Source organism: Salmo trutta, chromosome 2 (genome assembly GCF_901001165.1).
Source record: "Salmo trutta chromosome 2, fSalTru1.1, whole genome shotgun sequence".
Taxonomy (NCBI): Eukaryota; Metazoa; Chordata; class Actinopteri; order Salmoniformes; family Salmonidae; genus Salmo; species Salmo trutta.
The window spans coordinates 60,289,460-60,314,543 of record NC_042958.1 but is presented as its reverse complement, the minus strand read 5'-3'; the positions used below and the strand labels follow the sequence as shown (position 1 = coordinate 60,314,543).

Below are 25,084 nucleotides of genomic sequence, written 5' to 3'. Positions count from 1 at the left end.
AGAACTCATTTGGCAGGCAAAACCCTGAGACAGATTCTGACAGGAAGTGGATACCTGATGTGTTGAATTGACTTTGAGCCTATGCCATTGAAAAACAAAGGGAAGGAGGAATATTCTGGCACTTCCTATTGCTTCCACAAGATGTCCCCAGCCTTTACAAAGTGTTTTGAGTGTTCTACAGTGAGATCTGACCGAATAAGAGCCATGGAACGGCGATGGCCCATTAGACACCTGGCGCGCGATTTGATGGTGGGTACTCTCATTCCGAAACGTTTTAAAAGAAAACCCAATGGTCCGCCTTGAATTTTATTCATGTTCTGGTTAAAAAAGGCCCTAACGATTTATGCGATACAACGTTTGACATGTTTGAACGAACGGAAATATATTTTTTCCGTTCTTGAAGTGAAGTGAAGTCCGGCTGGCTTAGATCATGCGCTACAACACGGAGGTTTTTCGACATAAATGATGAGCTTTTTTGAACAAAACTACATTCGTTATGGACCTGGGACTCTTTGGAAGTGACATCTGATGAAGAGAATCAAAGGTAATGGATTATTTATATAGTATTTTCGATTTTAGATTCCTCCAACATGGCGGTTAGTCTGTATCGCGATGCGTATTTTTCTGGCGCAGTGCTCAGATTATTGCAAAGTGTGATTTCCCAGTAAGGTTAATTTTAAATCTGACAAGTCCATTGCGTTCAAGAGATGTAAATCTATAATTCTTTGAATGACAATATAATATTTTAGCAATTTTTTCTAATATTAATTAATTATTTTGTTGTCATGACTTGACTGCCGGTATTGGAGGGAAACGATTTCCTGAACATCAACGCCATAGTAAAACACTGTTTTTAGATATAAATATGAACTTGATAGAACTAAAAATGCATGCATTGTCTAACATAATGTCCTAGGAGTGTCATCTGATGGAGATTGTAAAAGGTTAGTGCATAATTTTAGCTGATTGTATGGTTTTGGTGAAGCCTGTCTTTGAATCGACAATGCATTGCACACCGCTATTGTCAATGTACTCTCCTAACATAACCTAACTTTATGCTTTCCCCGTAAAACCTTTTTGAAATCGGTAAACGTGGTTAGATTAAGAAGATGTTTATCTTTCAAAGGCTGTAAGTTAGTTGTATGTTTGAGAAATTTGAATTTGTACATTTATTTGGTTTCAAATTTGCCGCTCTTGAAATGCACCTGCTGTTGATAGGGTGCGCCACGGGGGGCACGCTAACGTCCCAGGTAGCCTCAAGAAGTTAAGCAGAACATTCAGTACCTTGGCAGAGGATTTGATGCCCTTGAACATGCCCAAGCAGACGATGGTCCAGGCAGCCAGCAGGCAGCAGGTGATGACAAGGTTAAACTCGCCCATCTCGTTGATGGAGTCGGTGATGTTAAGAGCCTTCCGGAACCAGAAGTAGGTGGTAGCACCGCTGGCCACACATTCCTTCACTGAGATTAAGAAACAAAGCAATGGTCAGGTGAAAATGTTAGGCAAAGAATATGGAAGAAGATTGTTCCATCCGAAATGACAACCTATTCCTTATATAGTACACTTTATGTGCCGCCTTGCTCAAAAGTAGTGCACTATATAGGGCAGGGATGGGCAACTGGTGGTCCCTGAGGATCAATTTCCACACAAAAAAGTTATATATAGTATAAATATTTTTGGGGAACTTGGTCGGGGTCTCAACTTACTGTTTGTCGACTGTTAGAATACAGCAGGTGCAATTTCGAAACGTGGTCGCGCATCAGAGTGCTACAGTCACTCAATTAGCTCATGTCAGCAAAAAAAATTTGGCTGGTAAAGCATGGTCGAATTACCGATGGGGGGGGGGGTTCATTGACCATCAAATACCATAAAAAAAACTGAAGACATTTGGCTCCACCCTAAAGTAAAATTTTAAATTGCAAAAAAAATAAAAAATTGCCGCTGTCAATGTGGGTACTGCAGACCCATGAGCCACTGTGGCCCCTCATGATGAGTTCAGATTTTTTTGTGGGCCCCACCCACATCAAAGTTGCCCATCCCTGGCTGGTGTGTTTACGGACATATCAATCCTTATATCATATCAATCCTTATCCCAGTCTGCTGTCCCCACATTCTTCAAGAGGGCCACCATTGTTCCTGTTCCCAAGAAAGCTAAGGTAACTGAGCTAAATGACTACCGCCCCGTAGCACTCACTTCTGTCATCATGAAGTGCTTTGAGAGAGTAGTCAAGGATCATATCACCTCCACCCTACCTGACACCCTAGACCCACTCCAATTTGCTTACCGCCCCAATAGGTCCACAGACGACGCAGTCGCCATCCCACTGCCCTATCCCATCTGGACAAGAGGAATACCTATATGAGAATGCTGTTCATCGATTACAGCTCAGCATTTAAAACCATAGTACCCTCCAGACTCGTCATCAAGCTCGCCCTGTGCAACTGGGTCCTGGATTTCCTGACGGGCCGCCCCCAGGTGGTGAGGGTAGGTAACAACATCTCCACCCCGCTGATCCTCAACACTGGGGCCCCACAAGGGTGCGTTCTCAGCCCTCTCCTGTACTCCCTGTTCACCCACGACTGCGTGGCCATGCACACCTCCAACTCAATCATCACGTTTGCAGACGACACAACAGTAGTGGGCTTGATTACCAACAATGATGAGACGGACTACAGGGAGGAGGTGAGGGCTCTCGGAGTGAGGTGTCAGAAAAATAACCTCTCACTCAACGTCAACAAAACAAAGGAGATGATTGTGGACTTCAGGAAACAGCAGAGGGAGCACCCCCCTATCCACATCGACGGGACAGTAGTGGAGAGGGTAGAAAGTTCAGTACACATCACGGACAAACTGAAATGGTCCACCCACACAGACAGCGTGGTGAAGAAGGCGCAGCAGCGCCTCTTCAACCTCAGGAGGCTAAAGAAATTTGACTTGACACAAAAAAAACACTCAAACTTTTACAGATACACAATCGAGAGCATCCTGTCGGGCTGTATCACCGCCTGGTACGGCAGCTGCTCCGCCCATAACCGTAAGGCTCTCCAGAGGGTAGTGAGGTCTGCACAACGCATCACCGGGGGCAAACTACCTGCCCTCCATGACACCTACAGCACCCGATGTCACAGGAAGGCCAAAAAGATCAAGGACAACAACCACCCGAGCCACTGCCTGTTCACCCCGCTACCATCCAGAAGGCGAGGTCAGTACAGGTGCATCAAAGCTGGAACCGAGAGACTGAAAAACAGCTTCTCTCTCAAGGCCATCAGACTGTTAAACAGCCATCACTAACATTGGGTGGCTGCTGCCAACATACTGACTTAACTCAAGCCACTGGAAAAATTGATGTAATAAATGTATCACTAGCCACTTTAAACAATGCCACTTCATATAATGTTTACATACCCTACATTACTCATCTCATATGTATATACTGTACTCTATACCATCTACTGCATCTTGCCATCTTGATGTAATGTATCACTAGCCACTTTAAACAATGCCACTTTATATATCCTACATTACTCATCTCATATGTATATACTGTACTCTATACCATGCACTGCATCTTGCCTATGCCGTTCTATACCATCACTCATTCATATATTTTTTTATGTACATATTCTTATTCATTTCTTTACACTTGTGTGTATAAGGTAATTGTTGTGAAATTGTTAGGTTAGATTACTCGTTAGATATTACTGCATTGTCGGAACTAGAAGCACAAGCATTTCGCTACACTCGCATTAACACCTGCCAACCATGTGTATGTGACCAATAACAATTTGATTTGAAGGGAATACGACGGCTTTTCAGACACAGCTGATGGGTCGTTGCTATGGGAGTGTTTACTTACCAGTTATGTTACCGTGTTCAGGACACTCTTGCCACGGTAGTGGATACTGAAATGAGTTTCCTAAGTAGAAAAGGCTCCAGCCGATAATCACGTTGTAGTAGAGAGCAACAAAAAAACACACCTGAAAAGGAGAAAAGTTTACATGGGTTAGTAACACATTGTTGTCTCCCTCAGGATCTCCTACCAGGCATTTCATGTTCGTACGACGCCCTGATATTTATAACATGTTGGGGATACAAATTTGAACTCAATTAGAACGCCCTCCGGTCTAGTGATGTTATGTAAAGTCAAATGCAATGCGCCCATAGGATTTCAAATCTCGTGCTCAAACTGAAGCATTGCTAATCCTTGACCTTGGGCCATGTGGGGTCAGGTCAGGTGTATTCATTACGGAATCCGTATAAAAACAAAACGATAGAAACTCGTTTGCTCTGGGACAAACTCAGGTAAATCCTCCCTGTTTCGTTTAAGAGAGTTTTTGCAACAGAATTGGCGCAATGAATCCGCCCCAGGTGACCGCGTTTGTATGACTAGCGGACAGCTACATTGTTTAATCTCTCACCACACAGCTGGAGTAGCCGATCCCCGCCAGCTTGGGAGAGATGTGCTTCCACACCCCGATGCTGCCCTGCCGGATGGACTGACCAGCCGCCAGCTCCAGGAAGAACAGGGGAATGCCCACCAGGATCATGAGCAGCACGTACAAGAGGAGAAAGGCCCCTGTGGGAAGGAGAAAAAGATAGAAGTGTTCATGAGGGCTAAAAACAAAACTGGCCTTGTGCCAAGTGTTAGTTAATATGACAGTGAGGATAGTAATTGAATCCTATTGGCAAATCCATTAGGACATTTGAAGATGCACTAAAAAGGCATACTGAGTTATTGTTTTCCAAGACAAATGCATTCACAGCAAAGATTAGAGGAAAATGTTCAAGTAGTTTGCCGCCTCAGACCTTTGCCAGTATTTATAACATATCTCAGTGTAGGAGTGCTGATCTAGGATCAGGTCTCCCTTATCCATGTAATCTTATTCATTATGATCTGAAAAAGGCTAAACTGATCCTAGACCAGGTGAGAAAACAAATGCGAAAATGTATGTACTCACTACTGTAAATCACTCTGGATAAGAGTGGCTGCTTAATGATTGAAATGTTAACCCCACTGATACTGACACCATCCTCACCTCCTCCATTTTGATGGCAGAGGTAGGGGAACCTCCACACGTTGCCCAGGCCAACGCTGAACCCCACCTGAGCCAGGAAATACTCCACTTTACTGTCCCACCCATCCCGGGCGGGGGGCTCCACTACGCCCTCCTGACTATCCTCGCCAGCCAAGCTGCCCAGCTGAGTCTCTGGTGTCACCGCCATGTAATCGTCATTGGGCAGGGGAGGCTTCTCCATCTATCAAAAGATGGAAAGAACATAATTTAGTAGGGCCGGGACAATACCAGTATCGGGACACTCATTAGTATCATGGCAAGGAAACCAGACACCAAGCAGATTTAACTTCTTTCGGAAAAACAACCCTGATGTTGGAAACAAAGATTAAATGTGTATCTGGATGACAATTTATTTTACAACCTATAGCACACAATATTTTACATGCAGCAGGTTATTAAAGGAACAGAGTTGTCTGCTTCAATATTTGCCATGGGAAAAAAAGATTGTGATACTGTTATCATCCCAGCCATAAAGTTTATTGTGGCTAGTAATATGCCACATGCATCTAGGCTACTACATGCATGGGGTGAATTGAAAGTGGGCACACCAAGCTCAAAGTGCATTGGGTAAATCCATTTGAGTCACTTTTTGACAGCATCCCTTTTGATTGAAAACTTTCCATACATGTTTGCCCATGAAAGAAGGGGCCAGAAAGTGACTTTTTAGACCCGAATGCCAAAACATTCAAGAGACAATGGTGTTAAAAGTTGACCTATTTTGGATGCCCCACCCTACAATGAGATATCCATGTCTTCATCACTGGAAAAGAAACTGGCAAAATCCTAGAGGAAAACCTGGTTCAGTATGCTTTCCACCAGACACTGGGAGATAATTGTCCCCTTCAGCAGGACAATAACCTAAAACACAAGGTTAAATGTACACAATCTCCATAGACAAACATTGGCAGTAGAATGGAATCACTGAAGAGCTTAGTGGCTTTCAACGTGGCACCGTCATAGGATGCCACCTTTCCAACAAGTCAGCTCATCACATTTCTGCCCAAGTCAACTGTAAGTGCTGTTATTGTGAAGTGGAAACCTCTAGGAGCAACAATGGCTCAGCCCCGAAGTGGTAGGCCACACAAGCTCACAGAATGGGACCGCAGAGTGCTGAAGTGTGTAAAATCCGTTGCAAACTGCCTCTGGAAGCAACGTCAGCACAAGAACGTTCCGTCGGGAGAATCATGAAAATGGGATTCTATGGCCGAGCAGCCACATACAAGCCTAAGATCACCATGCGCAATGCCAAGGGTCGGCTGGAGTGGTGTAAAGCTCGCCTCCATTGGAAGCGCGTTTTCTGGAGTGACGAATCACGCTTCACCATCTGGCAGTCCAACAGACAAATCTGTCTGGGTTTGGCCGATGCCAAGAGAACACTACCTGCCCCAATGCCATCTGCAAATTATGTTGGAGGAGGCATAATGGTTTGGGGTTGTTTTTCATGGTTCGGGTAGGCCCCTTAGTTCCATTGAAGGGTAATCTTAACGCTACAGCATACTAGAGGTCGACCGATTGTGATTTTTCAACGCCGATACTGATTATTGGAGGACCAAAAAGGCCGATACCGATTAATCAGCCGCTTTTTATTTATTTATTTGTAATAATGACAATTACAACAATACTGAACAAACACTTATTTTAACTTAATATAATACATCAATAAAATCTATTTAGTCTCAAATAAATAATGAAACATGTTCAATTTGGTTTAAATAATACAAAAACAAAGTGTTGGAGAAGAAAGTAAAAGTGCAATATGTGCCATATAAGAAAGCTAATGTTTAAGTGCCTTGCTCAGAACATGAGAACATATGAAAGCTGGTGGTTCCTTTTAACATGAGTCTTCAATATTCCCAGGTAAGAAGTTTTAGGTTGTAGTTATTATAGGACTATTTCTCTATACGATTTGTATTTCATATACCTTTGACTATTGGATGTTCTTATAGGCACTTTAGTATTGCCAGTGTAACAGTATAGCTTCCGTCCCTCTCCTCGCTCCTACCTGGGCTCGAACCAGGAACACATCGACAACAGCCACCCTCGAAGCAGTGTTACCCATGCAGAGCAAGGGGAACAACTACTCCAAGTCTCAGAGCGAGTGACGTTTGAAGCGCTATTAGCGCGCACCCCGCTAACTAGCTAGCAATTTCACATCGGTTACACCAGCCTAATCTTGGGAGTTGATAGGTTTGAAGTCATAAACAGCGCAATGCTTGAAGCATTGCGAAGAGCTGCTGGCAAAACGCACAAAAGTGCTGTTTGAATGAATGAATGCTTACGAGCCTGCTGCTGCCTACCACCGCTCAGTCAGACTGTTCTATCAAATCAAAGACTTAATTATAATATAATAACACACAGAAATACGAGCCTTAGGTCATTAATATGGTCGAATCCGGAAACTATCTCGAAAACCAAAAGTTTTTTCTTTCAGTGAAATACGGAACCGTTCTGTATTTTATCTAACGGGTGGCATCCCTAAGTCTAAATAAGTTTAAATATTCCTGTTACATTGCACAACCTTCAATGTTATGTCATAATTACATAAAATTCTGCCAAATTAGTTCGCAACGAGTCGGTGGCCCAAACTGTTGCATATACCCTGACTCTGCGTGCAATGAATGCAAAAGAAGTGACAATTTCACCTGGTTAATATTGCAAAAAATAAACCATTTTTTATTTTTATTTTTAAATCGGCAAGTCAGTGTCCAAAAATACCGATTACCGATTGTTATGAAAACTTGAAATCGGCCCTAATTAATCGGTCGGCCTCTACAGCATACAATGACATTGTAGACGATTCTGTGCTTCCAACTTTGTGGCAACAGTTTGGGGAAGGCCCTTCCATGTTTCAGCATGACAATGCCCCCCGTGCACAAAGCAAAGTCCCTACAAAAATAGTTTGTCGAGATCGGTGTGGAAGAACTTGGCTGACCTGCACAGAGCCCTGACCTCAACCCCATCGAACACCTGTGGGATGAATTGGAATGCCGACTGCGAGCCAGGCCTAATCGCCCAACATCTGTGCCCGATTTCACTAATGCTCATGGCTGAATGGAAGCAAGTCCCTGCAGCAATGTGCCTACATCTGGTGTAAAGCCTTCCCAGAAGAGTGGAGGCTGTTATAACAGAAAAGGGGGCCAAACTTCATACTAATGGCCATGATTTTGGAATGAGATGTTCAAATGAGCAGGTGTCCACATAGTTGTGCACTACATGACCAAAAGTAAGTACCTTTATCTTTTGGATGATTTGGCATTCAGGCCCTAAAAGTCACTGTCTAAGCACTTCTACAATAGGGAAATGTGTGGAAGGATTCGTTCAAATCAAAAAGGGGTGCTGTCAAAAAGTGATGAATTCAAATAGACTTACCCTATTTGTAGTAGCCTCCCCCACCCCCTCCTCTCATTGTCATGAATTCACCAAGTTCATAAAACTTTTCTGTTTAGTGGTTCACTGTGGCAGCATTTAGCTACAGGTAGGGTCGCAAAGGGTCGGAAACCTTCTGGTAAATTTCTGTAAAATGTTTCTGAAATTTTCCATGGGGGGGGGGGGGGGGGGGGGGGAGTTTAAGCAACATTACCGGGTAACGCCCGGTAATGTTGCTTAAACTCATCAAAAAAGTTAGCTTATAACAGCGAACCTGTTTTGTGGGATACACAAGACAATTCTAGGTCTTGTGGCATATTTTGGTTAAACTATCCTCAATTCAATGGAATTGCAACCCTCTGCATGCACAGTGCATTCTTCCATCACATGTACAGCTGATTCTCAAGATCTTTCACACTAATTAGATGCTATTGAGCCCACACTACTATACTGTCTGAGCCAAGGACTACATGCTTTCTGGTAAGTTTGGATTACAATACTGGGTGGGGTGAATATATTTTATATGACATACATGATTTTTTGTTAACTAGTAAATAGTAGCCTACAGCAAAGTGTGTTTAAATCATTGCTTAACAATTTCTGCTAGTTAGTTTTTGCTACCATGTGGGTTTTAGCTTACTTGAGCCTGCTAACTGAGGAGTGTTAATTAATTCACCTGTTTCCATACATGTTTCATTTAAAAACATTTCTTACAAAGCAGTTGTTTAATCTAACTGCTTAACTATTTATCTGTATATGAAATTGTATTTGTTTTTTTTGTTTTTTTACAGGAAAATGCCACAGGCACTATCTGATGTGTGGAGTCATTTCACTGCAGCTAATGTAGAAGGAAAAGCCGTGTACATTTGCAAATTCTGTGCCAAATCATATGCGAAGAAGGCAACAAAGATGCAGAATCATCTGGCCAAGTGCATAAAGTTCCCTCAGCGCTCACAACAAAAGTCAAAAGTCCCTCTACTTCTATTCGAGGTGAAAATGATTTTTTAAAAATCAGATAGCAACAGCTCACAGTCCTCCAGGAATCAGAAGTTTTGACTCAATGGAGGAACGTAGTCATACACAGCCTTTGCTCGAGCTGTGTATGCCTCGGATGCTCACAGGCAATGTGTATTGGAAGAGATTTCTGAATGTTCTTCTTCCAGCATACACCCCTCCAACCAGACATGCTTTATCTATTCATTTGCTGGATGCAGAGTTCAGAGATCAAGTGAAGGTCAAGCAAATCATTGAGAAAGCAGACTATTGCAATCATCTCTGATGGGTGGTCGAATGTTCGTGGGCAAGGAATAATTAACTACATCATCTCCACCCCTGAATCAGTATTCTACAAGAGCACAGACACAAGGGACAACAGACACACCGGTCTCTACATTTCCGATGAGCTGAAGGCAGTCATCAATGACCTTGGACCACAGAAGGTATTTGCACTGGTGACAGACAATGCTGCGAACATGAAGGCTGCTTGGTCTAAAGTGGAAGAGTCCTACCCTCACATCACACCCATTGGCTGTGCTGCTCTTGTATTGAATCTGCTCAAGGACATCATGGCACCGAAAACATTGGATACACTCTACAAGAGAGCCAAGAAAATGGTTAGGTATGTGAAGGGTCATCAAGTTATAGCAGCAATCTACCTCACCAAGCAAAGTGAGAAGAATAACAGCACCACATTGAAGCTGCCCAGCAACACCGTTGGGGTGGTGTTGTCATCATGTTTGACAGTCTGTCTGAGGGGAAGGAGTCTCTCCAAGAAATGGACATATCAGTCTGCCAATATGGACAGCCCATCAAGAGGATCCTCCTGGATGATGTATTTTGGGAGAGTGGTAAGCAGCCTGAAACTCCTGAAACCTATAGCAGTAGCCATTGCACGGATTGAGGGAGACAATGCCATCCTGTCTGATGTTCAGACTGCTTGCAGATGTAAGAGAAGAAATCCATACTGCCCTGCCCACTTCACTGTCGCTCCAAGCAGAGGAAACTGCAGTTCTGAAATACATCAAAAAGCGTGAAGACTTCTGCCTGAAGCCCATACACGCCGCAGCGTACATGTTGGACCTCAAGTATGCTGGCAAGAGCATCCTGTCTGGTGCAGAGATCAATACTGTGTCTCGCCACCTTGGCCTGGATAAGGGCAAGGTTCTTGGCAGTCTGGCGAAGTACACTTCCAAGTAAGGGCTTTGGGATGGAGATGCAATATGGCAGTCGTGCCAACATATCATATGAGCCACCTGGTGGAAGGGACAAAGTGGATCTGTTGCCTCCATCATCCTCCAAATCCCACCAACATCAGCCGCCTCAGAGCGCAACTGGTCCTTGTTTGGGAACACACACACACACCAAAGCACGCAAAAGGCTGACCAATACAAGGGTTGAAAAAGTGGTTGCCATCCGGCAAATGTTAGGCTTTTTGAGCCTGATAACAAGCCATCCTCAACAAGGTTGGAAAGTGACAGTGAAGATGAGGCCTCAGAGTCTGATGTTCAAGAGGTGGACATTGAGGAGGTCCAGGGAGAAGACATGGAAGCCTGAGAGGATGATAGTCTAGAAACTAAAGCTTTGGTTATCATTTTACAGATCATTGGGGACATTCAATATTCCCTTTTGATGTTCAGTGAAATCATCCCATGTGAAGTCAACTCATTTAATTCAAGTTAAATTCGTAACTCAATTGTTTTTTTTTAAATTGTTTTTTCTTCTAAGGATTTAATAATTTGCAATTATGTCTACTTATGATAAGGTAAAAGGTTTATGTTCTTCTCCAAATGATATGGTAAATATATCCAATGCAAAAAACATCGACATTTAAATGGTATTAATATTAATTTGCCTACATTTCCGTTAACTCCCATGGAAAGTTTTCACCTCTGAATAATCCCCAAAATGTGCAACCCTAGCTACAGGGTTGTTCCATTTTATTTCAAATCACAGAAAGTTTCCACCTCTGAATATTCCCCAAAATGTGCAGCCCTAGCTACAGTGTTGGTCCATTTGATTTCAATCATGTTGACTGCACCCCTTTGGATTTGAATAAAACTTTTGCTACATATTTGCCCATGGTAGAAGTGGTCAGAAAATAACTTTTTGTACCTGAATGTCAAAACATTTAGGAGCTAGAGGGGCTCCAAGTTTTGCATACTACACCCTACCATGAAACATCCAAGTCTTCATCACTGGAAAATATAAAATGGTTGAGTTGGTATTATTTAAAAGCTTACAAATAGGATTGTCAAACTATTTGATAATTGATTCAATTTTTTTACCTTTAATGTCAATTATTTAAAAAAAGTGGTAAACTCCCAATTCTAATGTTTTCTTCATATGCTGTAGCTTTGACCTTATTTTCCCCAGAGGTGTTTGTGTTGTGTCATCAGTTAAGTCAACATGCTCTGAATACAGTGTGGTGGTGTCATGTTTAGACTGATAAACGTACTAAAGTGGGTTTAAAATGTAAACGTCAACATTCAAAATGGTAGCACAAAGATGGTTGAAGGTCCAGCGAATGTTGCCTTAAATGACAATATCAGTGGTTTTAAATTACTGTTAAACTTCCATAGGAAACTGATAGAAATAGAAATATAGATAATAGAATAGGCATTACCATTTAAGTTGAACAGTGGATTGAGAGGCAGCCATCTTTGTGATAGCAATTGTAAGCAAAAATGTCAATTCAATTAAAATGTCAACGATGTACCAGCTAAATTGCAGTGGTCTGAAGGGATAGGTCCTTCTATGAATTATATTTGTATTATGAAAATTACACCCACCCTGTATTCAAGAGTATGCGGTGTCTCAACCGATGGAGACATGGGTGTCTCATGGTAGGTTATTCAAAATGGGTAAACTTTGTGTTGGCATACGGGTCCAAAAAGTTATTTTCTGACCACTTCTACTATGGGCCAATACAGTGGGGCTGGATTTCTCCGATACCTTGACAAAGATGAGCAAAAAAGATGGTATAAAATAAATACAAATACTGAGCTTTATTGTATTGAATGTTTACTTTTTACATTCACTTTTTTATACTAATAATTGCTCAAAGAAAGATTGTTTGAGAAGCAATAAAATTATTGGAACCCCTGTTTTCAATAATTCAGCACCCTCCCCTAATAGGCACAAATAAATGAAAGACGGGCATGGTTGTTATATTGTTACTTTGGGAATATGAACTCATGGCCAGAAAAGGTGATACTTGTTCATGATGCTGTTAACCTTAACAAGGGCCTCAGAACCAGTGGAAGCAAAATAGCATCAAAGATCCACCACTATATTTTACAGTAGGGATGAGTTTTTTTCTGCATATTCATTGTTTTCTCTTAGGCCAAACCCACAACTGGAGTGGGGGTTAGTGCAATTCGGGATCCTTGGGACACCCTTACCCTAAATTCTAACCTTAACCATTTTAAATGTCAACTTCAATGGGGTGACGTCAGAGTTGGGCCGTCCCAAGGATCCTGTTCATAGGTAGAAACGTTATTTTTGTCCATGTTACCTGGGATCCTTGGGACGGTCCTACCCAATTGTAGTTTAAATTTAAAATGGTTAAAGTAAGGGTTAGGGTAGGGGTTTTAAACCTCAGCGGCCGAGGACCTCCATTTTCGTGTCACATGACCAATCAAAAGGGGGTGCTGTGTGGAGTCATTTTTCGGTTTTATGCTTCTGCAGATATTGAATGTGCAACTATAATTATGGTTTATAATATATCAGAACTTAAACAGGACAGCATAATGGGTAGACAAAGAGAACATTGTGTAACAAGGTGTAGGCAGCTGGCTTAGTGATAGGAGGTTGTGAAACCAATCAAGGGGAGCATGTGAGGAAGAGATAGAATGGAGAAACAACTGAATCAGTCAATCACTGGAAATTGAGTGGTTGCTGACTCTTGAGTAAACACTAAGAAGATAAGATCCAACGCCTGGCAACATGTGATGAGCCAGGAGGCTGGGACCAGCCTGCACGCCAACGATAGGCTGGAGTAAGTCTAAACCACACCCAGCCTCTACTCTGACAGGCCCAGCAAGGAGCGGGAACTAGCTCTGTCAAGAGTATTAAAGAAGAAATGTGTGGTTGAATAGTTAGTTCTCTGTCTGCCCTGCGTGGTGTTTTAGTGAGCCCATATATACGAACATCATATTTACCATGCAAGAGTTTGCATTAATTAAAGTACAAAGAAATTAGTAGTTACTCTGTACTGACTATTTTATTCCAATACCAGATTCGAATTGACGCAACCCTAACAGCTGTCAAAATGTGATTGAAATCAAATGGAATCACCCTACAGCTAAATGACACTTATTTGGGGTTAGGGGCTCTATTATGTAGCCAGCTCCCACTGTAACACAGCACTGTACAACACCCAGACAATTCGGAAAGAGGTGCACTCACCACGTGACAACATAAGACATTGTCTCATCCAATTACCACTTATGTTTTTTATTTTCTTTAATCACCAGATAATCGCCAGTCCTTTACATGTAGAAGCATCAAACTCTTATTATCACAAAACATTACAGGTGGCTTGGTGGCCCGCTATAGTAATAGCACATACAAGACATTGACAATGATGGGTGAAATTACCCGGTTGCATCAGCTAAGTGCAACACGCCACTCAGTTCAATTCCCATCTGTCTAAAATTGCACGTCTTCATGTTGAAAAAGACTCACCTGACCTCTATGTTAATTCAATATTTCCAGTGTAGGAACCGTGGGTAAGGACCGCCAGCGACGTAAAAAGAAACTCCAAGCTAGCTAACGTTAGCTAGCTAACAGTAGTAACGCAACATGTGGCATCCACCAAAACCAACTTCAACAACGCAGCTTCAACCAGATTCCCTGCGCAGTGATGTAGCTAGAAGTGGGATCAAAATATGTGAGCGATCGCTTACAAATTCACATGAAAAGTTATTCTGGTTCGAACAATAGATCTAGTAGATATGAATCAGATTCATGCGGGACCTCAAAGAAAACACGCGGAGTTTTTTGTGTGGGCGTGTGTATTTCCACTGCCGCGTATTATGGGGGCAGTGGCTACAATTATTCTTAGGCGCAACAAAATTATTCTGTACTGAATGTGAGAATTTTGTCGGTTTATGTTTGAAACCACTCAATCAGCTTCAACATATTTTTTTCCTTTATTTCTGTCATTTCTTTAGAAATATTAACACAAAAATAAAATATTAACCTTATTTTTGCTGTCACTTGGACGATAGCTTTACTAAGCCTACTATTGTTGGGTTAAAATAAATACGCTCATCTGCCTAAGGTGGTATTGATGTGAATCAACTATATTATGTAATGAATGTAAAATGTTGCACAACAATATTACGGAACACGTTCAAATATTTAAAAACCACAAGCAATTGTCATTCGTTTAAAAAGTATATATATTAGACAAAACAATGTAAATAGCATATTGTATGATAGCCCCATAATGATGCCACTGCTATTTAAACCAGAGTCATAGACCTTATATAATGGTTAGTAACGCAAGTAATTTGTTGTGACTGCTGCTGTTCACCCACATTTCCTTTTCCCATGGAATGGCAAATACCTACCTCTACCACGTTCCAACTTTCTGCGTGTGCTGTTGTCCTTTATGTCCTGTTTTTTCTTTAGCTTTCTATTACATAGTTTAGAGTTAACACTCGGCCTACTTGATAGTTACTTGAAAAAATATGAATGACGACTTCATCATTCCAGGTAGATATAATAACACAACTCAAACTAGTCTAATCTGGGAAGCAGGCTAAACTAAAGAATCTGATGTAACAACTGTTGCGGTTCACAAAGCAGCGGCGTCCAAGTACAACAATGCAACCCCCAAAATGATGTGCTAAATGCACAAGTATAAAATAACTTTAGAAAAAAATGAGTAGTGAACATGCTCGCCATTTCTCATGTTATTTCAAAAGGTAAAAACATGCACTTCGAGAACCATATATTTTACGCCATCTAAACAGTCTGTCTTTTATTCTCAAATAAAAGCAATAATGCAACACAGTATGATATTATGCTTTAAATGAATGACTATAAATACCTTGGCGTAACAGAATAGTTCTTTCTCTTAACTTTTAAAAAAAAAGTCTTCAATTTCATCGAGACACAAACGCCACGTTGATGCGAGGGCACTTCTTCGTCTTTAAAGTTTTACTGCAGACTACACCTATTGGTGTATTGCCGCCACCTACTGTACGGGGTAATGAAACAAGATAATACATAAATAAATCATAACCACCCCACTCCTTCAGTCACATTCAAATCACATCCCTACACAGGCTCAGGTGCCTGTGACTACGAAGCATTCATCGACAGGATTCCTTGTAATGACTCGGTTTTAGAAGTGGGGGGGACATAATATATATATTTTAATGGGGTAGATCAGCTTTAATATTGCAGATAGATTGTGGCTTCCATCAGTGTAATTTTCGCATCATATATATATATATATATATATAATTTTTTATTATTTTCACCTAACCCTACCATCCCTCTCCTAATTGTAGTAAACTAATGGACAACATCCTTCAGCTCCACTCAACCCCTCCCATCTATCTCTGAAATCAAATCAAATTGTATTTGTCACACGCGCCAAATACAACAGGTGTAGACCGTACAGTGAAATGCTTAATTACAAGCCCTTAACCAACAACGTTTTTAAAAAATATATAAAAAAATGAATGAAAGTAACAAATAATTAAAGAGCAGCAGTAAAATAACAATAGCGAGCCTATATACAGGGGGTACCGGTACAGAGTCAATGTGCAGGGGCACTGGTTAGTCGAGGTAATTGAGGTAATATGTACACGTAGGTAGAGTTATTAAAGTGACTATGCATAGATAATAAACAGAGAGTAACAGCAGAGTAAAATAAGGGGGGCAATGCAAATAGTCTGGTTAGCCATTTGATTAGATGTTGAGGAGTCTTATGGCTTGGGGGGTAGAAGTTGTTTAGAAGCCTCTTGGACCTAAACTTGGTGCTCCAGTACCTCTGCAGTGCGGTAGCAGAGAGAAGTAGGTTGGCTGGAGTCTGACAATTTTAGGGCCTTCCTCTGACACCGCCTGGTATAGAGGTCCAGGGGGGCAGGAAGCTTGGCCCCAGTGATGTACTGGGCCGTGCGCACTACTCTCTGTAGTGCCTTGCGGTCAGAGGCCGAGCAGTTGCCATACCAGGCAGTGATGCAACCAGTCAGGATGCTCTCGATGGTACAGCTGTAGAACCTTTTGAGAATCTGAGGACCCATGTCAAATTTTTTCAGTCTCCTGAGGGGAATAGGCTTTGTCGTGCCCTCTTCACAACTGTCTTGGTGTGCTTGGACCATGTTAGTTTGTTGGTGATGTGTACACCAAGGAACTTGAAGCTCTCAACCTGCTCTACTACAGCCCCATCGATGAGAATGGGGACATGCTCTGTCCTCCTTTTCCTGTAGTCCACAATCATCTCCTTTGTCTTAATCACGTTGAGGGAGAGGTTGTTGTCCTAGCACCTCCCCCCTATAGGCTGTCGTTGATCAGGCATACCACTGTTGTGTCATCGGCAAATTATGGTGTTGGAGTCGTGTCTGGCCATGCACTCATGAGTGAACGGAGAGTACAGGAGAGGACTGAGCACTCACCGCTGAGAGGCCCCCGTGTTTAGGATCAGCGTGGCAGATGTGTTGTTACCTACCCTTACCACCTGGGGACGGCCCTTCAGAAAGTCCAGGATCCAGTTGCAGAGGGAAGTGTTTATTCCCATGGTCCTTAGATTAGTGATTAGCTTGGAGGGCACTATGGTGTTGAACCCTGAGCTGTAGTCAATGAATAGCATTCTCACATACAATTGAAGTCAGAAGTTTACATACACCTTAGCCAAGTACATTTAAACTCAGTTTTTCACAATTCCTGACATTTAATCAGAGTAAAAATTCCCTGTCTTAGGTCAGTTTGGATCACCACTTTATTTTAAGAATGTGAAATGTCAGAATAATAGTTGAGAGAATGATCTATTTCAGCTTTTATTTCTTTCATCATATTCACAGTGGGTCAGAAGTTTACATACACTCAATTAGTATTTGGTAGCGTTGCCTTTAAATTGTTTAACTTGGGTCAAACGTGTCGAGTAGCCTTCCACAAGCTTCTCACAATAAGTTGGGTGAATTTTGGCCCATTCCTCCTGACAGAGCTGGTGGAAGTGAGTCATGTTTGTAGGCCTCCTTGCTCGCACACATTTTTTCAGTTCTGCCCACACATTTTCTATAGGATGGAGGTCAGGGCTTTGTGATGGCCACTCGAATACCTTGACTTTGTTGTCCTTAAGCCATTTTGCCACAACTTTGGAAGTATGCTTGGGGTCATTGTCCATTTGGAAGACCCATTTGTGACCAAGCTTTAACTTCCTGACTGATGTCTTGAGATGTTGCTTCAATATATCCACATAACTTCCCTTCCTCATGATGCCATCTATTTTGTGTAGTGCACCAGTCCCTCTTGCAGCAGAGCACCCCTACAACATGATGCTGCCACCCCCCGTGCTTCACGGTTGGGATGGTGTTCTTCGGCTTGCAAGCCTCCCCCTTTTTCCTCCAAACATAACAATGGTCATTATGGCCAAACAGTTCTATTTTTGTTTCATCAGACAAAAGGACATTTCTCCAAAAAGTACGATATTTGTCCCCATGTGCAGTTGCAAACCGTAGTCTGGCTTTTTTATGGGGTTTTGGAGCAGTGGCTTCTTCCTTGCTGAGTGGCCTTTCAGGTTATGTCGATATAGGACTTGTTTTACTGTGGATATAGATGCTTTTGTACCTGTTTCTTCCAGCATCTTCACAAGGTCCTTTGTTGTTGTTCTGGGATTGATTTGCACTTTTCGCACCAAAGTACGTTCATTTCCAGGAGACAGAACGCGTCTCCTTCCTGAGCGATATGACGGCTGTGTGGTCCCATGGTGTTTACACTTGCGTACAATTGGTTGTACAAATGAAGGTAGTACCTTCATGCGTTTGGAAATTGCTCCCAAGGATGAACCAGACTTGTGGAGGTCTACAATTGTTTTTCTGAGGTCTTGGCTGATTTCTTTTGATTTTCCCATGATGTCAAGCAAAGAGGCACTGGGTTTCAATGTAGGCCTTGAAATACATCCACAGGTACACCTCAAATTGACTCAAATGATGTCAATTAGCCTATCAGAAGCTTCTAAAGCCATGACATAAGTTTCTGGAATTTGCCAAGCTGTTTAAAGGCACAGTCAACTTAGTGCATGTAAACTTCTGACCCACTGGAATTGTGATACAGTGAATAAGTTAAATAATCTGTCATTAAACAATTGTTGGAAAAATGACTTGTGTCATACACAAAGTAGATGTCCTAACCGACTTACCAAAACTATAGTTTGTTAACAATAAATTTGTGGAGTGGTTGAAAAATGAGTTTTAATGACTCCAACCTAAATGTATGTAAACTTCCGATTTCAACTGTACATGGGCGGAGAAGCATGGGACAGTTATCTTTCCAAGGAAATGTACTTCCTAAATAGGCCTATGATTAGGCTATAGTTTACCACATTGCCTATAAATAGGCTTAAATATTGATCACCCATATTTCTCCGTCTGAAAATCTTCCCACTCCTAAAACGTAGGCAATAAAAATAGCTTGAGAGAAAGTGCAAGTCTCTCCAACTCTGCTCTCTTCAAACAATATCTGCAATATTGGCTGATATAGCCCAATAATACAATGTAAGGGCCATGTGAGAATCTCTGGTAATTCAACCTATTTCTGAAGTTATTTTTGAGCATTTTATATTGTCTATAGGGCTCAAAATTGCTGGGGCCTTAGCTGGCAGGTGAGCTGCTTCACATATGCCTAAAATAACGTTGCGGGACTGCGGTTGGGTTTGGGACCAGTTCTTGCGGTAGCAGGTGGGAGTCAGACAGAAAGCCAGAGGGTCTGGGCAGGAGCGGGATGAAGAAATCGGTCCTGCGCAGACCTCTACCGTGCACCATGACAGGGAAGCCTGTAACTTTAGAGCTGTTTATTACTGTGTCCGAAAAAGTAGGGAATTAGCTAGGGAAACTGACAGATCAATAACGTTACAATGACATACTGACTAATACAACTCACATTGCACTGAAAAAACGTCAGAATATCAATCTTGAATCGTTTGGCCGATGGTTTAATCATTTGATTCAGGTCTAACTTGATTGAGGCAAAAATAATAGCTAATGTTTGCCAACTTTTAGTCAGCTCTCTGTCTAACGCTAAGCTTGCCAAGTTAATTTACTTCTGAAACGTGTCAAAACAAAGGCTACAAAACATTTCCAAACAAACTGCTGTTAGTGATATGAGGTGGCTATTATTACTATCCAATAGATAGTGAAATTTAGCATACGCTCTTATTCAGAGTGACTTACAGTAGTGAGTGCATACGTTCTCATACTTGTTTTGTATTAGTCCCCCATGGGAATCAAACCCACAGCATTGCAAGCACAATGCTCTACCACAGGGGTTCAGCCTGGGACCCAAATGAGAAATGCTGTGTTTTCCTGGGACCCAAGCTTAGGAAAATATGCAACTATACGTAAATATCGGTACATTTCATTTCCCTTATAACAAAAAAAAGCAACATTTTCATGTTTATTTTTCCCCATTAAAAACACTCATATATCTGTCTAGGTTGGAACTGTTGCTGTTAAAATACAATAAATAATTTCATTCTGAACTGGAATAAACAGATTGATCACATCACACAGATGTATTACAGAACAGACACACACACAGGCTTTTTGATCGTGCAACCCTAAGTAACAGTACAGATAAAAAATGATCTGGCCTACTGTACATCTTACTGTATAAATTATTGTTGATAGAAAGTCTAGGTTGGAACTGTTGCTCTTAAAATACATATTTTTTTTATTCTGAACTGGAATAAACTGATTGATCACCTAACACAGAACACAGTCTTTTTATTATTCTTTTTTTGTTCACCTTTATTTAACCAGGTAGTCCTAATGAGAGGTGTGTGGCTGGTTGAAGTTTCCAACAAGCGTGTCTATTCTGGGCTCAGTTTTTAACAGTGCAACACTGAGGTCATGCTCAGCATTGACACTGTTTCTGTACTTGAGAACCCTAACTTGCATAGGTATGTGGTGCCAAACTGGATCAGAACATCTACTGCTTTCTCTGTCAGGCAGGAGACCGCTTCCTGCTGCAGATGAGCAACCCAGAACTGTGTGCGTGTTTGTCTCAAAAAGTATCAATCTGTTTATTCCAGTTCAGAATAAAAAGTATTACTTGTAACAGCAACAGTTCCATCCTAGACTTGTTTTCAACAATAATTTCTACAATAAAATGTGATAATTTTATCTGTACTGTTTCTTTGGGTTGCTAGTTAACGTTAGCTTGCTTTGGCTAACGTTTGTTATTAGCTGTGTAAAGTTACAATGCCAGGGTTTATTTGAAAGTGAAACTCACATCTACTACTATGAGATAGTAAGTTACTACCTTATTTCTGCTTATTATCACCGGTTATAAAATGGCAATGCCTTGCTAGTTGACTTACATTCCCAGTTTCCTGAAGCATTCCTCCCTGTCCTGAAATAACTCCCTGGGTTTACCGTCATGTTGTGCCTGGATGTTTGGTCAGGACTTGTCGTTTTATTAATTTGTTCGTTGAGACTCATTACTAAGCACTTACCCACACAAAACACATTGTGGGCGCGCCTCGTTATTTCTCAAAGTTTGTATGAAAGAGAAAACGTAATCACTATTTGCGTTTCATGACGATTGAGCTCAGTCGGAACTTGTGGCTATCATAAGTCCATTTCATGAGATCGGTGTGAGATGGCGAGTGGGAATAACAAGTCAGTGGTTTGAACGACAGCCCTACGGCGTGTGGGTCGCAGAGTGATCTTCAAGAAAACTGCAGAAAGAAAAGATCCGGTAAACAGCGAAGAACATGGACATCTCCTACTCGCGCTGCTGCCAAACTGAGCAGAGACCGCTGATAAACAGAGAGCGCAGTTGCACTTGGCCAAAACAATCCCAGTAATGAATTAAATAGTTATACATTAACGTCGTGATCCACCATTAACAAGTCCGCGACCCATATTTTAAGAAACACTGCTCTACCAACTGAGCCACAAAGGATCAGCTGGCATATGGTACTCCTCCCGTCTACATACACTTGACCAAATAATTAGAATTTAGCACGCTGCATGGGTTTGGGTTCAAAGGCTCTCACAGGGAATCTCATAACCCAAATATACGTGAGAAGGGAGAGACTATCAAAAACCAATAGAATGGATTGAGTGGACTTCCGCGCTCCATCTACCATGCGGATCAGTCATTGTGCACCAACCACTTGATCCAATTCTTCACGTACTGTACAGTGCATTCGGAAAGTATTCAGACCGCCTGATTCCTTTCAAAATTACGTTTCAACTTTATTCTAAAATGTATTAAATTGTTTATTTCCCGCAACCTACACACAATACCCCATAATGACAAAGCAAAAACAGGTTTTTAGACATTTTTGCAAATGTAATAAAAAACTGAAATATCAAATTAATAAGTATTAAGACCATTTACTCAGTACTTTGTTGAAGCATCTTTTGGCAGCGATTACAGCCTTGAGTCTGCTAGGTATGACTCTACAAGCTTGGCACACCTGTACTGGGGTGTTTCTTCCTTTCTTCTCTGCACATCCTCTCAAGCTCTGTCAGGTTGGATGGGGAGCGTCGCTGCACAGCTATTTTCAGGTCTATCCAGAGATGTTCAAGTTCGGGCTCTGGCTGGGCCACTCCAGGACATTCAGAGACTTGTCCCGAAGCCACTCCTGCATTGTCTTGGCTGTGTGCTTAGGGTTGTCCTTTTGGAAGGTGAACCTTTGCCCCAGTCTGAGGTCCTGAGCACTCTGGAGCAGGTTTTCATCAAGGATCTCTCTGTACTTTGCTCTGTTCATCTTTCCCCCGAACCTGACTAGTCTCCCAGTCCCTGCCGCTGAAAAACATCCCCACATCATGATGCTGCCATCACCATGCTTCACCGTAGGGATGGTGCCAGGTTTCCTCCAGACGTGACGATTGGCATTCAGGCTGTAAGAGTTCAATGGTGGCTTCATCAGACCAGATAATCTTGTTTCTCATGGTCTGAGAGTCCTTTAGGTACCTTTTGGCAAACTACAAGCAGGCTGTCATGTGCCTTTTACTGAGGAGTGGCTTCTGTCTCTGTCTACCATAAAGGTCTGATTGGTGGAGTACTGCAGAGACAGAACTCTCTACCTCTGTCAGAGTGACCATTGGGCTTTTGGTCACCTCCTTGACCAAGGCCCTTCTCCCCCGATTGCTCAGTTTGGCCTGTCGGCCAGCTCTAGGAAGGGTCTTGGTGGTGCCAAACTTCCATTCAAGAATGATGGAGGCCACTGTGTTCTTGGGGACCTTCAATGATGCAGACATTTTTTGGTACCCATCCCCAGATCTGTGCCTCAACACAATCCTATCTCTGAGCTTTACGGACAATTCCTTCGACCTCATGGCTTGGTTTTTTCTCTGACATGCACTGTCAACTTTGGGACCTTATATAGACAGGTGTGTGCCTTTCCAAATCATGTCCAATCAATTGAATTTACCACAGGTGGACTCCAATCAAGTTGTAGAAACAGGATGCATCTGAGCTCAATTTCAAGTCTCATAGTCCGTGTATGTAGGTGGCAGGGAAATCAGGCGCAAGAGAAAACAGAGTGGTTAAAAAATTTAGTATTTATTTCCAAAATTAACTCCAAAATCCACATAGGAAAAACAATCCGGGTAAACAGTAACCCGTCGCACACCGATAGATTAACAACACGTACATAACAAACAAGCAATCACCGACAGAGAAATTAGTGGAAGCAGAGGGTTAAATACACAACATATAATTACTGGGATATGAAACAGGTGTGTAAAGAGACCAGACAAAACCAATGGAAAATGAAAAACTGATCAATGGTGGCTAGAAGACCGGTGACGTCGATCGCCGAACACCACCCGAACAAGGAGGGGCATCAACTTCGGTAGAAGTCGTGACAATAGCAAAGGGTTTTTTATTTTTCATACATTTGTAAAAAAAAATTAAAAAGCAGTTTTTGCTTTTCATTATGGGGTATTGTGTATAGATTGATGAGGAAACATTTTTTTTGAATCCATTTTAAAATAAAATGTGGAAAAAGTAATGTAACAACATCGATCCAAAAGCCTTATTATTTTTCACTAGTTTTCACCACCACTTTACTTCTCTTATTTACTTTTGCATTCGCCACTGTAAACCAGTTATTCTAATTCTCACCTCCACTCGACACGCCTTCTGATTCAAACAGAACATCCGCTTCCGCCATTTTCCACTGTTCCAGACAAGGGCAACGTGTACTGTCAATCAATTTAAACGGGCTCCGCCTATCTATTCATTATTGGTAGAGTACAAGCTGAAGCCCCACCCGTATGTATAACATTCCAGTCAGAAAATGTTGTGGATTTAACCATGGGCCATAACTTGGAACTTGGCCAAATCACCAAGCTCAATGACAGACATGGGCTCTATTCTACAGCTGGCAAGCTTTTGGCAATAGTGTTAGTGATGCCTCTGAATTATCATGGCTATAGTATTTCATCCTGTAGACATTTGTAGATCTACACTAGGCTAATCATCAGAGAGTGAGCCACCAGCAAAAAAGAAAAACAAACGCACAAATGTATCTTATGACATATTCAGCTTCAAATAGTACTTGATATCTGTAGGACTCAAGGGGAATATGTGAAATCATGTGAAACGTGTTTTTGGAGCACTTCACAACAAAAATGAGTGGTTACAACACACAGTGCTTTTAACACAAAGTTATTTCAACATACATATTCATGAGACTTTGACATACATTACATATGTTTATACAGTCCTTCTTATTCAACTTGTCCTCTCCCGGTATTTGAACTCACAACCTCCTGGTTCGCAACATTCTTGCTGCTACGCCATCACCTCTATGTCAATGGCTGATTTCACACTTTGGACTATTTTCTACACTGTGGACTTCAAAAGTAAATCTCAGCTTTGTTAAAAAATACCTTAATGAAAAACTATTTTATCTATCGAAGTGATTCAGTAGTAACACTGAAACAAAATAATATACCCCACCAACATTAGGAAACTATACAGAAAACCCTCAAATTGCTGAAATAAGTAAATTAAATCAATGATGCGAGAAAAGTCTGATTAACTGGTAGCTAAAATAGCAGTGCAGATGACAAATGACTCACTAAGTGTAGAGCTGTATTATATGTAATGAATGTTGTACAACGGAAAGATCAGCACACTTCAAATCCAGAGGTTTTGAGTTCAAATCCCAGGTGAGGATGTGGGGTATTCTTTTTTAGCTGAACGGCATACTACTTACTTAAAAACCACCATCCCATTACTTTATCATTAATGGTTTGGTATGGTTGGGACCAGTGGAGGCTACTGAGTGGAGGACGGCTTATAATAATGTCAGGAACGGAGCTAAAAGAATGGTATAAACACATGGAAACATCCTCCCTAATTAAGGTGCCAACAACCTCCTGTGTTTGGGACCATCTGGGACCATCACCTGACGTCCTGACAACTGGTAAAACAAATGTCTTGA

At 41.7% G+C, this 25,084-nt stretch overlaps 1 protein-coding gene across 6 annotated transcripts in view; it reads right to left on the bottom strand.

Moving 5' to 3' along the window:
- Positions 1–21,066, bottom strand: part of LOC115159404 (sodium-dependent neutral amino acid transporter B(0)AT2) — a 32,659-nt gene extending 11,593 nt beyond the window's left edge. The window contains exons 1-5 of one of the 6 annotated variants that reach the window (XM_029709082.1): positions 20,996–21,066; positions 5,038–5,257; positions 4,420–4,577; positions 3,858–3,978; positions 1,285–1,460 (exon numbers count right to left, since the gene is read on the bottom strand). In XM_029709082.1, coding sequence (XP_029564942.1) covers positions 1,285–1,460; positions 3,858–3,978; positions 4,420–4,577; positions 5,038–5,257; positions 20,996–21,016 — 696 coding nt within the window. In that variant the 5' untranslated portion in view covers positions 21,017–21,066. Of the gene's footprint in view, positions 1–1,284; positions 1,461–3,857; positions 3,979–4,419; positions 4,578–5,037; positions 5,258–12,230; positions 12,442–14,127; positions 14,469–15,017; positions 15,632–20,995 lie in introns of those variants that run through there. The other 5 variants (XM_029709114.1, XM_029709091.1, XM_029709121.1 and 2 more) reach the window with 5 other exon arrangements.
- Positions 21,067–25,084: the final 4,018 nt, after the last annotated feature.